The following is a 16,649-nucleotide window of genomic DNA, read 5'->3' on the forward strand; positions in this document are numbered from 1 at the left end:
CTGTTTTATATTTACATTCATTTATCTTCTCCTTTTATTTTGAGATTCCACATATGAGCGATCTCATATGGTACTTTTCTTTTTCTTTCTGGCTTACTTCACTTAGAATGACTTTCTCCAGGGATATCCATGTTTCTGCAAATGGCATTGTTTTATCATTTTTCATGGCTGAGTAGTATTCCATTGTATACATATACCACATCTTCTTTATCCAGTCACCTGTTGGTGGACATTTAGGCTGTTTCCATGTCTTGACTATTGTAAATACAAAATAGGTGATGGTGGGAGGTGCCACGAGGCAGAGATTCACAGGGGCCCCAGTTCGGTGTCCTAAGTGTGGATGTGTGTCCATCTTACTATTGTATTTGGTCTGCATCACCCACAGGGATGCCAACACACTGTGAGACACCACAGTAAAGGTTGATTTTTTTTACTGGAGCCACCATCCTGCGGTTTGCAGGCGCTCTGAGCCCCGGGCAGTCGTCCAGAGCTCGTCTCCATCTTCCACAGCCTGGGGGGTCCTCCACTGGCCTCCAGGTGCCAGGGAGGGAGCGCATTAAGGGCTTTGCAGGAGTTGCAGGGCGACACCGGTCCCCTGCGGTGCCCCCTCCACTGCCCGCCCCCGGCCCCACCCCGCCCACCCACCTTATGCAAAAGTTACACTCGTTATGCTGTGTGTGGACTGCTTTGTTGCTTCAAACTGAAAAAATGGAATGATCCCCACATTCGATCAGAGTGGGTGGAATAAATCAACTGCAGAGCAGCCTTATGCCGAGATGCTGTTTAACCGTTGCAGGGAAGGGGCCAGAGAATATTTAAATGCCAGGAGAAATGCTAGAGAAAAACGGGGCTACGAAAGATCCCGCGGTGGGTGGCGTCAGAGCAAGGGACCGAGGAAGCGACAGAAACACGTCCAGCTGCACTCCTGGGGCACTGGGGTCGCGGGCGATTTTTTTTTGCCTTTTGCTTTGTGCTTTCCATCCTGTACACTGTGCATGTTCTGCAATGAGAGTATTACTTTCGCAGTCACATTAAAAATAAAGGCATGGGTTTGATTCTGAGTTGAGAACACCTGCAGAGACTTTGCCGAGAAGGGGGACGCAGGGTCCCCCCTGGAAGTTGCCCTCGGGCCGCCCCACCCTCTTTGCGAAGGTAGCGGGGCCTGGTAAGTCGGGGCCGGCGTTGGGGCCAGGGCTCCGGCCCCCATCTCGGGTCCTGGGGTCCTGGCCCCCACATCTAGCCGGTGATCTGGGACCAGAAGCCGCGTCCCGGGTGCCAGGTCTCAGCGTGGGGCTGGCCTGTGCATCATTGTCCAGCCCGCATCACACCCCTGGGCACCTCTGTGGCCCCACTTTCTCGATGGGGAAATAGGAGCTTTGTGACCCCAGTCGTGGAAGCAACTCGGGGGTCGCGTCTCTCCAGGACCCGGCGTGCGCCACCGAGGCGGGGCGTCCGGCACGGCCACCGATGTGCGCGCGCGGTCCCCTCCGTGCCCATCCGGCCCCCGCGCGAGCACGCAGCCGGGCCTTCACCTCAACCCAGGGTGGCGGGGAGCGGAGGATGGCGAGAGCGGGAGCAGAAGGTGGGAAGAGGGAGCTGGCGTCCAAGGTCAACGCGCGCAGAGCGCCATCCCGGCGCTGCGGGACCCCCGTGGACCCGAGCAAGGCACGCACCTACCTCCCCAGGGCTCCCCAGAACTGACCCACACTTTCCCGGCACCGGGGCCTTTTGGTGCTTGAGGACCAGACGCACAGACCCTCCCGGCTCCTCCTCATCTCTGTGAGAGGCTGGGACATCTGGAAGGAGGGTCCCGGGCTTGGCATCTCCCCAGGGGAGCTCAGAGAAGAGGGGAGGAGAGCAGAGGGCCCTCCCACTCGCCCGACTCTGCCCTCAGAGGATGCTGTCACCCTCCCACTGTCCCCTGTGCCGCCTCCCCAGACGTGGCTTGTCACCTTAAGGCCGAGTTTTGTTAGAATCTGCGGTACCAGATGTTTGATGTAGAGAATTTGCTGGTTCCCTAAAAGTTGCAGACTGTGTCACGGGTGAGGTTGAACTTGACCTTCAACCTTTTTATAGTTAACTTCCTTCTAACCTCGCTGGGTCTTGTGAGCAACCAGCCAGAACGTAAGGGCCGAGGATTTTCTCAGGCTCTCGTCCCACCCCGTCCAGTGAAGTGGCCGCTGGCCGTGGACTGACCGCGCCCTTGAGATGCAGCAGCTCCAGGTGGCGCCCCTGCCCGTGAATGTGAAACCCACGCTGGATTTGGAAGACTGTGGAAAAAAGGACGTAACATCCCTTGATACACCGTATATTGCTACAAGTTGAAATAACATTTTGATAGATTGGGTTAAATATTATTAAAATAAATTTCACCGTTTCAAAAACGTAACTAATTTTCATTTAATATACTTTGTTCACATTATGTTTTTAATGGATAGTCTTGGTCTAGAAGGTACACCTAAAAGCATTTCTCCTTGTAAACTGCAAAGCAAGATGAAAAATTCCTTTCTTCCTCAAAAACACAAGGGATTGTGATGGTAAGGGCTGAGCCAGGCACCTGTCGGAGGTGCGCGCTGGGTGCCAAGTCTCCTGTTCCATCTGTGCAATGATTAATGGACTGGGTCTGCTGCAGCCATGACCCCGGGGCTTCAGGACCTCAGGACTGCCGAGCAGCGCTCCCACATTCCTGCTTTTGCTGCAAGGAAGCCGCGGGACCCTCCTCGTCCTCCCATCATCGCAGGAACAGGAGTCCTGCCTCCCAGAAGCAGAGCCGGACCTTCGTGGCTGGAGTCCCAGTGCTCATCTCCTAGTGGGGCGATGCGCCAGGACCCAGCTGGAACCCTCCAGCTTCTTCTTGGGTGTTGCGGGGAGGGGGGCTGTGTCGAAAATCACCCCTGCGCCCACCACGCCGTTTTTAGGAAGGCTTCAGGCACAGCCCCTCTGAAGCAGGAGCATCTCAAGACACAGCTGTGGCCAGGGGGACAGACAAGTGATATGATGAGACAAAAAAAAAAAAAAATACTGCTTGTCATTCGTGGCTGGTTCTGGGGCACTCAGATCTCGTCCTTCATAAATAAATGGTGGGGAGACAGATGGTGGCGAGGGTCCTCCATCCGAGCTCTGATTGGCTCAGCGCCCTCTGCTGAGCAGCACCCGCCAACATTTCAAGCCAGTACGGTGACGTTGGGGTGCACGGGACCCCCTTGGCTTCCGTCTTCACACGCTCGTGGCCTGAGATGGTGAACGCACGGAAGATGCATCTCCTGATGGACAAAGCATCGGGCGGGAGTCTGTCTCCCACTTGGCTTCAATCTCTCTTGCTCCGGGGAACGTGGGATGAGGGAGAACAGGGTTTCCAACGCTTGTTGAGTGTCCATAACGTGCCTGATGACGCAGAGCCAGCGAACAGCAGACCCAGAGCCCAGGGCTCACCCTGGTGTCACAAGGGACAGCGACATTTGCAGGGGCTGCCCTCACACCTGCTTTGTGCTCTCCTCCTCGGCACTCAAAGAACATTACAAGCTGGGAGCTCAGACTATTAAGGATTATTTTAGCTGGGAGAATCTGGGGCGATGGGGGCGAAAGGCTGGTCGGAAGGAAGCTGGGCTGAGCCTCCTTCCTTTGGTGTCGGAGAAAGCTTGGGAGGGAGGGACGGCTGGTGCTGGTGGCTGGGTCGTGGTGTCGCCCAGACTCTGAGTTTCTGGAAACTCCCTGCAATCTTGGCCCAGCTCCGGGGGCTGTGGCAGCTCAGACTATGCAGGCCTTAGCTGGCTGATACACTAAAAAATGCCTGGCCCGGCCAACAGCCCACCTCCCAGCACCTCACCACGCAGAGCACCCACTTTGTGAAAATGTGGGCTCGGGGGCACGGACTCCCACCGCCCACCGCCCCGCTGACATGGGAGCAGGATGGAGCCCGCCCTCCCTCCCCACCGTCCAGAACAGCCACCAGCCGGCCACGCTGCCACCCAGCCACCTGCCCACGGCCACTGCTGCTCGCTCACCTGCTGGGGCCTGGGGTCTCCCCACCGCCTCCCCCACACATTTCCAGCTCCATCAGTCAGCGCCACCTGCCGTGTTCTAGTTCGGGAATTACTCACACTTCCTCTTCTTGCACTTTTTTCTTTTTGCCTTGAGAGCTATTACGGACTTTTTGGAGTTCAGTGAAACTCGGGAGGGACAGATGAAGTGAGCACCGCCTTTGCCATCTCAAGTCTTGAGCTCTGATTTGGAAACGACCTGCCCCGTTTCACCGGGGGAGGCCGAGGACCGGGAGCCGCGTCCAGGGCAGGCGTGCGAACTGGCACCAGGGGCCGCCTGGCCTCCTCTGGCTGTATTTCCCGTCCCGTTTTAAGACAGCAAATTATAAAACGCTTCTTTATAAACATCTCAATTAGTGGTTCATCTAAAACAGCCCAATTGTAGCAGCAAAGGATCCATGAGAGAGATCGTTTCTGACCAGAGCTGGATTTTAAATCACCTCCCTGTGGAAGGCACATCCGGACAAACAATGTCAGTCTTCGCTGTGAGTTTGTGTAATTCATGCCTGTGTCTTCCTTCTGACCCTGGATAATTTTTCCCCTAGCCAGATTTAAAGAAATGTGTTGGTGAACCAAAAGTTCCCTATATTCTTTGAAAGCATGTAATTTCCAGTTCTCCTGAGATTGGGTGCATCACCCACCCCACATCCTTATCTGAAACTTCCTCCCTCCCCTCCCCCCCCAGCAAAACAGTCAGAGCACGTGGCCAAATTTATTTTTATTCTGCATACATAGGAAACAGGACCCTATCAAAAGAACAGAAAAGAGAAATGAGCCAAGTTGCAGAGGAGAAACATGCACAGATCTGCTCCCAGCCGTGGGCACAGTCCCCCCACAGCGCGGAGGGACCCGTGGGCAGGCGATGTCGCCGCGAGTGGACTCTCCACACACAGGTGCCCACCGTTCTCAGCCAGGGTCAAGGGGACACAGAATTTCTCTCACACAAACATGAATATAAAAGTGGTGAGTGCCACCGGCACCACCCAGTCCCTTAAAATCATGTGCTATCAAAAAGATCAACAGAATTTAGTCCCGGGCATGTGGGCGTCTGTCCAGCCGCAAAGATCCAATCCAGGGGACAGCTCTGCGTGTGCTTCGTTATCAAGACAGTAAAAGGGAGAAAGTGATGTTGAAAATGCAAAACGGACGCCCTGCAGGAGGAGGAACTCGGGGAGCCACGGGGCCGCCCTTGGCTGTAAACAGCGAGTGTTGTGCTTTGTGGTCTCGTCCCATCAAGGACTGGAGTGTGGGGGCAGGGGCTCAGAGGTCACGTGCGGGTGGTCGGAGACACCGGCGGCAGCGTCCGTGTCCAGGCTCTCCGGGGCCCCTGGGAGGCTCCCGGATTCTCCATCCTCAGGAAAGGGAAGTCTCGGTGGCCCCATCCTGACTCCTCACTCGTCCCCCATAGACCAGGGACACCAAGCCAGGGGCCGTGGGAACGAAGGCAGCGCCCACTCCAGCTCAAGTTCAGTGACTGACAACTTCTCAACAGGCTCTGGTTAGTTCATTTCAAAAAGCGCCCCCTCCACCCCCCCACCCCCCACACAGGGACCTTCCTGTCTTGGCTGTGCCCTCTGATCCTCTATACCTGACCGGGCAGGTCTCAATCTGGGTTTAGATCCACGGCCACGGGCGTTACTACCTACACAGGGGGGCAGGACCCCGGCCCAGCGATGGCCCCCGGCAACCTGTGATCCCAGGGTGAGGGGGCTCCCGGGTCGGGGCTGGTGGCTCCAACCACATCTTGGTTCTCATTTTGATCAGCCCACCAGTGAGATCTATTCCGTTCTTTTTGAAGAGATCCCTCTTCGCAGCCCTGGGGTTTCGCGTTCTTTTTCTTAGCAAACTCCTCCTGTTCAGAGCCCAGCACACACCTGCTGAGGTCAGACACCCAGGCTCCTACGACGCCTCTGTCCAAGGGCCAGTGTGGCTCCCAGCCGAATGTGCCTGCTTGGAAAGTGTCCAGCAAGACCCACCATCAGAGCTGCCTGACGTCAGGGCACAGACATCTGGTCACCATCACAGACCGGAGAGCTGCAGGCTGGCACCCAGGGAAGACTCGGAGCCTGACCTCAAAGGACCCACTAACAATGGGGCGGGGGGGGGCACAATTTTTTCCTCCCCAGGTCAGACCAAAAACTCATAAAATGCAACGACCCGGTATGAGGCCGGGGGCAATTTCCCATGAATTTAAATAACTTTCCTTAGTGATTTTCAGGTTAACTACAGACATCCCGCTGGGCCTGATTCCGCTGGCTCAGCTCCCTGCGGGGACAGCCAGACGCGATGCTCCCCGGGGCTGGGTGTGCACAGGGCGGCCTCCCTCGGCTTTAGCAAGTGAGAGGGGATGGAAAGGTGCTGAGAGGCCGCTTCTCCACCCACTGCATCTCTAACAGCTTTTTGAAGAGGAAGGCTGACGGGACAAGGGGCTGGGACGGTGACTCGGGGTTGGGGGCTGACTTCAGCGAGCAGCCTGCCAGGCGCAGGGCCTCCCAGGGTGGGAGGAAGCCCCGAGCTGGGCGCCCTGCCCCCGCCCCCGGCATCACTCAGCCGCACGTGTCCCGCCGGGCCTCCGGCCTGGTCTCTCTCCTGAGGATCTGGGCAGGCGACCCCAGGGTGTCACCCCTCGGGACCGTCCACGCAGCCGGAGCACAGATCACATCGGGAACAGGAGCAACAGAGGAGACGGGGGGTGAATTCGGATGCTGGTCCTCCGAGGAAAACTTGAGGGGAGGCTGGGCGTGCTTTGAAGATAGCAGAGGAGTTCGCCCTTAGTGGCTCACAAGGCCGTTCCTGGGAGTGAGCGCGGATGGGGACCGGGGGGCTGACAGCCCTCCCTGCCTCCCGGGCCCAGCGCACAGGCAGGCGCCAGGAGGCCCCCCTACTTGTCCTTCACCACCTGCTCATACGGGGGTGGGGGCGTGTTGCAGTAGGAGGGGGGCGGCGGGTAGGCCGAGCTTCCCTGGGGCGAGCTGGGCTGGACCTGGAACGCCATCGCCACGGGGTTCCCCGCAGGAGTCACGCCTGGTCCTCCCGGGTCGGTGTAATAGGGCAGCCCCAGCTGCTGGGCCCCTGAAAGACAGGCAAGCAGACACACGTGAGTGCAGCGGCAAAGTCCCACCGCCCGTCACCGCCAGCGGGCGGCCGAGGGGACCACCGCCCCGGGCGCGCCCTCGGCTGACGCGTGTCAGGGGCCGAGGCACCCAGCCGCGGCGGGCACTGGGCTCAGGCAAAGGCGACCCGGGGCCCCCACGGCGGTGCCTGGTGACAGGACTTCACCGGGATCAGGGGTGGCGGGGGCCAGCCTGCAGCCGAGGGACACACCAGGGCATCTTGGCCGAGACCTGGGGAGGTGCACCAGCAGAGAGGGCTGCGCAGAACTTGCAGCCAAGAAACCCGGGGCACAGGAAGGTCAGTCAGTTAAGACGACCCTGGGTTCCTGACTCTCAGCTGCAATCATCCCCGGAACCTCCACGAGCCTTCTGAGAACAGTCTGCTGAGGCAGGATCTCCATCCCCACCTGCTGGGGTAGCAGGTGCTCAGGGCGGATTACCTGTCCTCCAGGCGAGCCCAGTTCCCAGGCAGGGAGACAGCCTATGGGGCCCGATGCCAGCGGGGCGGGCGGGTTGACGCGCCCGCAGACTGTCTGCCTGCCCTGGACGCTGCAGAAGGAAGATGCTCTTGTCCCGGGGAGAGGCTGCAGGATGCGGACCGACCCCTGCCGCAGGCCAGGGTGCAGGCACCGGGGTCCACAGAGCCCAGCCGGTGACGAGAGGAAACAGTCTGGTCACCCTGCCCCAAATCTAGCCCCAACTCTCATTTTAACGGCAGAAGTATGTCAGGGGCTGTTCTGCAGCCTGCTTCTTATATCTGCTTACTCTGATCATGCTCGCAACACCACAGAATACCGGCCAATACAGAAAGAATCAAGGAAAGAAACTGGGGGCTCTGGGCTTAGGTGGGCTGGGCCGAGTTCATGCGTGAGATCGATGTACCTGAATTAGGTCTCATTTATTCCCGGGGGCACTCGCGCACCAGAGAAGTTTCTGCATGTCTGTTGCTTAGGGCCTCTGGGTGTGTGTGTGTGTGTGTGTGTGTAAGTCTCCCTCTGCCACAGTTTAACTGAATAAAGGTCAGATTCCTGGAAGGACGCCTGCCAAGGTGTGCAAGGCGTCTCAGACCTGACACAAGTCACATCTCGGAAATCCACGAACGTGCTGAGGGAGAGAGAGGGTGGAAGGGAAACCTCAGGCCAGAAAAGCACCCAGGGTGCCGGGAGGGGAGCGGGCAGCCCCCGCCTCACCCCACGCCCGTGTGGCCAGCAGACGGCATCTGCTCCCACCGGGGCCTCGGGCCGGCTGCCGGGGACGTGTGTGTCTGCGGGCCTGTGGCCGCCACGGCCAGGAGCTTCTCAAGGGCGGAGGTGACACTTTATGTATCTCTGGATCCCGTTCTATTTTATATAAATTAAAAGTTCAAGATTAACACGAGGCTACTGGAAGGGTCCAGGGGAGACACAATGGAAGCCTTGGAATATGAGAGAGGAAATGGGGGGGATGGGGAAGGGAACCCAGAGGTGTCACCGAAGGACAGGGGACCAGCAAGCACGAGAGGGGACGGGCGGAAGGGCAGGGCCCGCGGCAGCCCGGCCCTGGAAGGGCGTGTGGGGACGGGGGGTGGTCGGGGGGGGTGCAGCCGAGACCACACTCAGGGCAGGAGAAACGCAAAGCACGGAGGGGGAGGAGAAGGAAAGGAGGCTGGGGGGAAGCGGGGACCACTGAGGCAGGAGCCGCGGCACATCCCAGAGGGAGAGGGCCAGTTCAGGGAGGGGGAGGGGCTGGCAGCCCGCGAGGCCGAGGAGTGGTCAGGACAAGAGCCACGCAGGATACGACGTGGGGCCTCGGTGGCTTGAGGACATCAGGCTGTGCCCGCCAAGCCCGCACAGACGCCCAGCTGCCGGGACAGCAGCCACTCGGGGGGAAGGGCTGACGACCAGAGAGGCGACAGGTGGTGGCTCTAAAGGGCACAGGTTGGGGGCATATGTATTTTTTAAATCTAATTTAATTTAGAAATTTTAAAATGGAAGTATAGTTGATTTATGATGTTATTTTCAGGTGTACAATGCTGATTCAAAATTTCTATGGGTTATAGTCCATTTAAAGTTATTACAGAATAATGGCTATGTTTCCTCCTGGTGGCACATTTATTTTACACATAGTGGTTGTGTCTCTTAATTCCCAACCACTGTCTTAACCCTCCCTCCTCCCTCTCCCCACCAACTAACCATTAGTTTGTTCTCTATCTGTGAGTCTATTTCTGCTTTGTTATATTCATTCATTTTATTTTTCAGATTCCCCACACCAGTGATGACAGACAGCATTTGTCTTTCTCTGTCTGGCTTAGTTCGCTTAGCATAATACCCTCTGAGTCCAACCATGTTGTTACAAATAGAAAATTTTTCATTCTTTTTCATGGCTGCGTAGTATTCCATCATATAAATATACCACAGCTTCTTTATCCAGTTATCTGTTGATGGACATTTAGGCTGTTTCCATATCTTGGCTGTTGTAAATAGTGCTGCTGTGAACATTTTGATTACTATAGATATGCAGTATGGTTTGAAATCAGGGACCACATTAACTCCAGCTTGGTTCCTTTTTCTGAAGATTGTTTTGGCAATTTGGAATCTTTTAGAATTACTGGTTCCAGTTCTGTGAAAACGGCCACTGGAATTTTGACAGGAGTTGCACTGAATCTGTAGACTGCTTTGGGCAGTGCAGACGGTTTAACAACATTAATTCTCCCAAAACATTAACATGGAATACCTTTTCCCTTATTTGTGTCTTCTTCGGTTTCTTTCGTCAGTGTCTTACAGTTTGTCGTATATGTCTTCCACTTCCTTGGTTAAATTTATTCCTAGGCATTTTATTCTTTTTGAGACAATCGGAAATGAGGTTGTTTTTTTAACTTCTCTTTCTCATAGTTCATTATTGATTTATCATTGAGGTATCACTAAGGTATATCACTGAGGACTTGGTCCTTGCCTTCAAAGACGTTCAAGGAACATACACTGTAAGCCTTATTATATCAAGAAAAAGACCTACATTGCTAGTTACATTACTAGTTCATAGCACCTTCCTTACTGTTTTTTTTTTGTTTGTTTTTAAAATTTTTTTCTACTATTTTTAAATATTTTATTTTATTTTATTTTATTTATTTTTTGGCAGGGGGAGGTAATTAGGTTTATTTAATTTTGGAGGAGGCACTGGGGATTGAACCCAGGACTTTGTGCATGCTAAGCGTGCGCTCTGCCACTTGACCTATACCCTCCCCCCTACCTTACTAGTTTTGAAAGAGTTGTGGTAAGGAACGTTAGATATAAAATTTCATCAACAGCTTCTTCAGCATTTACTGAGATATTTGTTGCCTTTTTTTTTTTTTTACATTTTTGTTACTGCAAAATACATATAACATAAAATTAAAAAATAAACACCCTAACCATTTTTAAGTATGCAATTTAGTGGAATTAAATGCATTTACCTCCCTGTGCAACCCATCACTGTGATGCATCCCCATAACTTCCTTCACCTTGTAAAACTGAAAAACCTTTGTGGCCTGGGGTGAGGGAGGGGTGTTACTGTGCCACGAGCTGACTCTGACCAAAGTTAAGTGCAGTCTGCCCTCCAGACCTTACCCTGGAAGTTGCAAGTCTTGAACAGCCTCCAAGTTCCAGAACAGTTACATCAGACAGATTCTGCCGGTGCCATTTTTGTCGAGGTGAGGGGGGAGAAGCCTTGAACTTCCCATGCCACCGTCTTCCCAGATTCCTCTGCCAATAATTGCTTTCTGACATAATGTACAATGTTAACAGCTCCTCTCGTGGTAGGAAGACCAATGCTTGGTCATGGCAGTTTCTTTGACATATGATTCAATTCAGTTTCCCAGGATTTTTGCATTTATGCTCATTAAACATGATTCAATATGATTTTAGTTTAGTGTTTGTTTCCAAGTTGCAGTAGCTTTACAAAAAATGAGGTAGATTTCCATAACTTTCTATACTTCGTACTAATTTATGCTGCATTGAAATGAACTGTTTCTTAAAAGTCTCAGTGATACCATATGAATTTGGAGCCATTCTGAAAGCTAATTCCTTGAAAATGTCCTCAAACTCATTTGCTTTTGGGACCACTGAAATGTTCAATATTCTAATGCATCTTTGATAATGTAGACTTTCCCGTCTGACCAAGATTGTCCATTTCAGGAATACTTTGTGTAATTTTAAATCTCTAATGGATATGTCATGTTTTGATTTATGATTTTATCTTTACCCTGCTTTATTGATTAGATTTATCAGGGGGTGGAAGTGGCAATATTATTTACTTTTATTGCTTTTTACCAGGCACTAACTTTTAGCCTTGAAAACCAGTTTTTCCATTTTATGTAATTAACTTATATTTTTATTTACTACGTATTTCTCACTGCTTTCGGTGAATTTATTTTATTTATTTCTTAACCTCTTTTAAGGAGAGGTCAGTTCATTTTCTCTCTTATTTTAAATTTTTAACAAAGAAGGCGGCTATGAATTTACCTAAATATCAGCTCATGTGCATTGCATATGGTTTTGTATTAATTTTTCACAGATACTTCATTCACTTGTATATTAAACAAACATTGAATTCTGACAATCATCCAGCGCTGTTATGGGCACTCAGGATACAGCAGTAGCAAAAACAGAAAATCTCAAGTCCTTAAGTTACTTCCAGCTAAGAGAGACAACAAGCAAGGTGAAACAAGAATATATCGTATATTATTGATGATAATGATGGAGGAGCAGCACGTGTACACGGGGAGGCCGTGTGTACACGGGCAGCAGGTGATGGGGGAGCAGCCATGGGTACACGAGGACGTGGGTACAGATGGAGAACGGGCCTTTCAGGTGGAAGAAACCACAGTGCTGAAGCCACCAACGTGGCAGCCTGGAGGTTTTCAGAAAATCAGAAGGGCAGAGTGCAGCAGGCGTGGGACGAGGGGGACCAGGACAGCGGGGGCAGCGGGTGGGAACAGCAGAGATGGGCGAGCAGGTCTGGAGTGAGGGCGGGGAGCCCGGTCCTCCCTCACTCCTAGCCTTCATTCGCTCAATGACTAATGCAGGGGGGAGTCCTTCACTTCCAAGTGCGTGCAGATGACTCATTTGCTCCTTTACAGATTTCTTAAAATGACACATTTCAGGAATATTGGCAGCAGCCTTTACCACCAAGAAAGTGTGTCATGGGTCAGGTGCTTCAGGCTTAGAGAAATGGAGTCACTTCCCCAAGATGTGCTAGAGGGACGTGAGGTTAGGAGTGGGGCCCAGAGCATCCTGGTCTGGACCCCCACAGCGTAGGATTTCTGCTTTTGCAGACTGATTCAACTTTTCTTCGTAGTGTAAAATTTGATACATTCGTCTAAATACGCCACGTTATATTTTGATCAGATTAATAATGATGCACTGACATGTCTACAGTTTCCATGTATTTTCCTCTCCTGAGTTCCCGTTCTGTATACTTTGACGTTATTCAACACAGGACTAGAGTTGTAGCTCACTGTGCAAAGTTATTTTTATCAGTATCAAAACGACTTCCTTTCTTATATACATGTCAGAAAAGTCATGGATCATTTCTTGAAAGATACGAAAGACTGGTCACACGGGTCGGCCCCAGGAAGGGAGCCAGCAGTCCCAACCCCGCGTGTCTGCTCTGGCAAGGCTTACCCACAACACAGAAGGCCCTTCTTTTACTGTTTCTTTGGGAGGAGGGGGAGGATGGAAGGGAAAGCCGTATCTGTATCAGGTACCTGGTCTTTCAGGCTGAGCTGTCACAGCTTGTAGAGATTATCCAGCTGAAATTCTGCCAAGACACACGTGAGCACTGGGGCCCTCACCTCCCACGGGAACAGGCAGACAGAAGCTTGTCCTCACGGCTGAAGCAGCCCCGTTTGTGTTTCAGCTCTGATTTGGAGGGTAATTAAACTGTCAAAACACACTCCCTACCATTTCCGTTTTCCTGCACTTGGCATCATTTATCCAGGCCACTACTGTTACTGCAGATTGACAGGGTTAGTATAGGATCCGTCAGAAAGTCAGTCAACAAACTCCCTGGAAATGCACTGGTGGAAAGGAATTACAGTGTATCTCCCAATGGGAACAATCCTACTTTCGTTTCACTTATTTTTTTTTTTAATGAGGATTAGCCACATTACAGTTAGCCAATTTCAAAGACAATTTAAAGTCACATTAACAGCACAGCTGTCACTCCTCCTGTCCTCTCGCACTTCCGTGCACCTGTGCGAGCGCACAGCACACGCCACTTCCCTAAATAACAGCTTCACATTTATCCTGCCACAGTTACAGGGCCTTGATCTAGACTGTCAGCTGGAGAGCCACACGCTATCCCACAAAGAGAGACCGTAACATTATTATCTTTTCCTTTGTGTCCCGGGAACCGTCCCCAACACCAGCGTCCAGGGCACAAGGTCGGCGAGGCCCTGCTCAGATCTCCCTGAAGCCCAGCCCCACGCTCCTCCAGCCCCGCAGCCGTGCTGTAAACGCGGTTTTACATTCATCCCACTCTTCTAAGAGTTCTTTTTTATTTCCACTTTTATTGAGCTATAACTGACACAGAACACTGGACAAATAGAAGATGTAGATGGCGCAATGATTGAATATACAACCATATTGCGAAATAATCACCCCAGTGAGTTATCGTCCATCACCTCGCAGTTCTGCATTCTTTCCTCGTGATGAGAACTTTTAAGATCTACTCTCTTGGCAGCTTTCAAATACAGTTACCGACAGTCACCAAGCTCACATGACAGCCCCAGGACCTTACGCATCTTCTAAGTGGAAGTCTGATCCCTCAGGACCCCTTCCCCTTCACTCACCACCCGCTTCTGCAAGTTCTTAAAGGGCACTCAGCACTGTTCCTCTGACCCTCCTCCTGCGTGGACGCAGTGCGGCTGCCCAGGGGGACAGAGGGGACAGGGTAGGTCGTTCCTCTTTCCCCAGGGGGCCGTGTCCATGGGCCTCCAGCTCACGGCAGGGAGGACTGGGGGTCTGCGTCACTCGGGGACCTCGGACCTTCTCCAGTTACGTGGCGGCCACCTCTGTATAGACTCGCTATACTGAGAACCGCTCTTCTTCATGCAATTTCATTTTGCAGATAAGGTGCAGAGGCTCAGGAGAGACAGGGCCCGCCCCAGCCCACGGACCTCAGGCCTCCTACTGCCCGGTCCAGGCGCCTCTTCTTGGTCCCCAGGCCACGCTCCTCCCCACTCCTCCCACTCGGCCTTCCCTGCAGAGGCCCAGCTGAGCTGGATCTCGGCCCCGACCTCCGACCAGCAGCTTTGTACTAGAAAAGGACAAATCTGACTCCATGAGATCTGTTCCTTTGGCTTTAACCCTGTGCCCTGTTTTCTGGGCTCAGTCTTGCTGGCTCTGCTCCTTTTGTGAAACAGCGTTGCCTTTAGCCTGAAACAGACAGGAGAGCCCATTCTCAAGGCTCTGCCCTTTAAGGGTATTAACACCTTCGCACTCATATAAAGATAACAAGTTGCAGAATAGAAAATAACATTTGTTTTGTTGGAGGTTTGCAGGGGAACCATGGCCTGACGCACGTGCACAACTACAAGAACAAAGGATTCCTGCATCCAGAAGTTTGCAACAGCCAACCACGCCCCCTCCCCTTTTAGTATAAAAGGAGCCTGAATTCTGACTTGGGGAAGATGGTTCTCTAAGACATCAGTCCGCCATCCTGTCGGTCTGCTGGCTTTCCAAATAAAGTCACAATTCCTTGCCCCAACACCTTGTCTCCTGATTTATTGGCCTGTCGTGCGGCGAGCAGAACAGGTTTGGACTCGGTAACACCTCCTGTCTCCACTGTTTCCAGAGACTCAGTATAGTCCCTACATTTCTCCACCCTTCACGAGCATCCTGCAGTTTTACGCTGTGGCTGCGGGCACCAGAGCAGCGGTTCGGACCCCGCAGCTCAGGAGTCTCGGGGGGCAGGTGTGCGAAAGGCTGGTGGCAAAGGACGACCACCGGAGCCGCGCTGGCGGCTTCTCCATCTCACGCTCCGCCCGCCCTCACTCCCACTTAACCATTCTTAAGTATTCTTCAGACCCTTCCATCCGTTCTCATCACAGTTGGTGACTAGAGAGTTACTGTGCAACTACACAGCGCTCCCACATCTGGTTGTGTAAACCACGCAGCGCACAAGGGGGTGAGTGAGGGCTGGGACCCAGGCTGCACGCCACACACCTGCAGCATCTTAGCAGGTGTGCAGTCAGTATGCATCCAATGAGGCCCCCAGTGTGGCCACAGCAAATCCCTACCCTAAGCGGACAGTCCTGCCGATGCACTTGGCCCGAAGTATACATAAGGGGTTAAAACTCACCACGATACAGAGAAAACCCTAAAGATACCAGCAAAAAAAAACAAAACAAAACAAACAAACAAACAAAAAAACCTATTAGAAATAATAAGCACAGTAAACTGGCAGGGTGCAAAAATCAATATAGGAAAATCTGTTTTTTCTATACACAATGAGCTAGCAAAAAGAAACCAAGAGAACAACCCCATTTATACACGCAACAAAAAAAATACTTAGGAATACATTTAACCAAGGAGGTGAAGGCCTGCACACGGAAAAACTGTAAGACATTGAGAAAGAAATTAAGGATGATGCAAAGAAATTGCAAGGTATTGCACACTCATGGATTATAGAAGGATTAACGTTGTTAAAATGTCCATATTACCTAAAGCAATCTACAGATTCAATGCAATCACGATCAGAATTCCAATGACACTTTTTGCAGAAATACAACAGAGTATTCTAAAATTTACATGGAACCACAAATAGCCAAAGCATCCGCGAGAAAAACGAACTAAGCTGGAGGGAACACACCCTGATTTCAAACGATACTACAAAGCTATTGTAATACAAACAGCATGGTCTTGGCATAAAAACAGACACACATATCAATGGAACAGAACTGAGAGTCCAGAAGTAACCTCACACATATATGAATGCCTCATTTACAAGAAAGAAGCAAAAAAACATACCATGAAGAAAGCGTAGTCTCTTCAACAAATAGAGTTGGGAAAAACTGAAAAGCCACATGCAGAAGGGTCAGACCAGACACTACCATATACCACGCACACAAATTAATATGGATTAAAGGCTTGGATGTAAGACCTGGAAACATAAAAATTCTAGAAGAGAACACAGCATTATCTTTTTCGGACATGTGTCCTCAGGCAAAGGAAACAGAAGCAAAGATAAACAAATGGGACAAGATCGCACCAAAAAGCTTTTCACAGTGAAGGAAACCATCATCAAAACAATAAAGCAAGGTTTCTGGTCAAGATGGCGGAGTGGCAGGACCACAAGCTCGTCTCTCCTCACGACTACAGCAACACCACAACTGAAAGCTAAACCACCATGGAAGATAAAAAAGACTGGAACCTAGCCAAAAAGATCTTCTCCAGCTGGAAACACAAAGGGGGAACCACAGCAGGGCGGGAGGAGGGGCGTGATCACGCTGTGGTTGGGGTTGGGTCCCCTGCCCCACCGG

The 16,649-nt window shown here is 52.0% G+C and overlaps 2 protein-coding genes across 4 annotated transcripts in view; one reads left to right on the top strand and one right to left on the bottom strand.

Annotated features, from left to right (window-relative positions):
• LANCL2 (LanC like glutathione S-transferase 2) overlaps nt 1–16,649 on the top strand; it is a 99,075-nt gene that overhangs the window by 67,949 nt on the left and 14,477 nt on the right. The gene's annotated exons all lie outside the window — the stretch shown is intronic.
• Nucleotides 4,741–16,649, bottom strand: part of VOPP1 (VOPP1 WW domain binding protein) — a 94,012-nt gene continuing 82,103 nt past the window's right edge. The window contains exon 5 of the mRNA XM_074358553.1: nt 4,741–7,112. Within this exon, the coding sequence (XP_074214654.1) occupies nt 6,922–7,112 (191 nt within the window). The 3' untranslated portion in view covers nt 4,741–6,921. The remainder of the gene's footprint in view (nt 7,113–16,649) is intronic.

The sequence above is a fragment of the Camelus bactrianus genome, chromosome 36 (assembly GCF_048773025.1).
Source record: "Camelus bactrianus isolate YW-2024 breed Bactrian camel chromosome 36, ASM4877302v1, whole genome shotgun sequence".
Lineage (NCBI taxonomy): Eukaryota > Metazoa > Chordata > Mammalia > Artiodactyla > Camelidae > Camelus > Camelus bactrianus.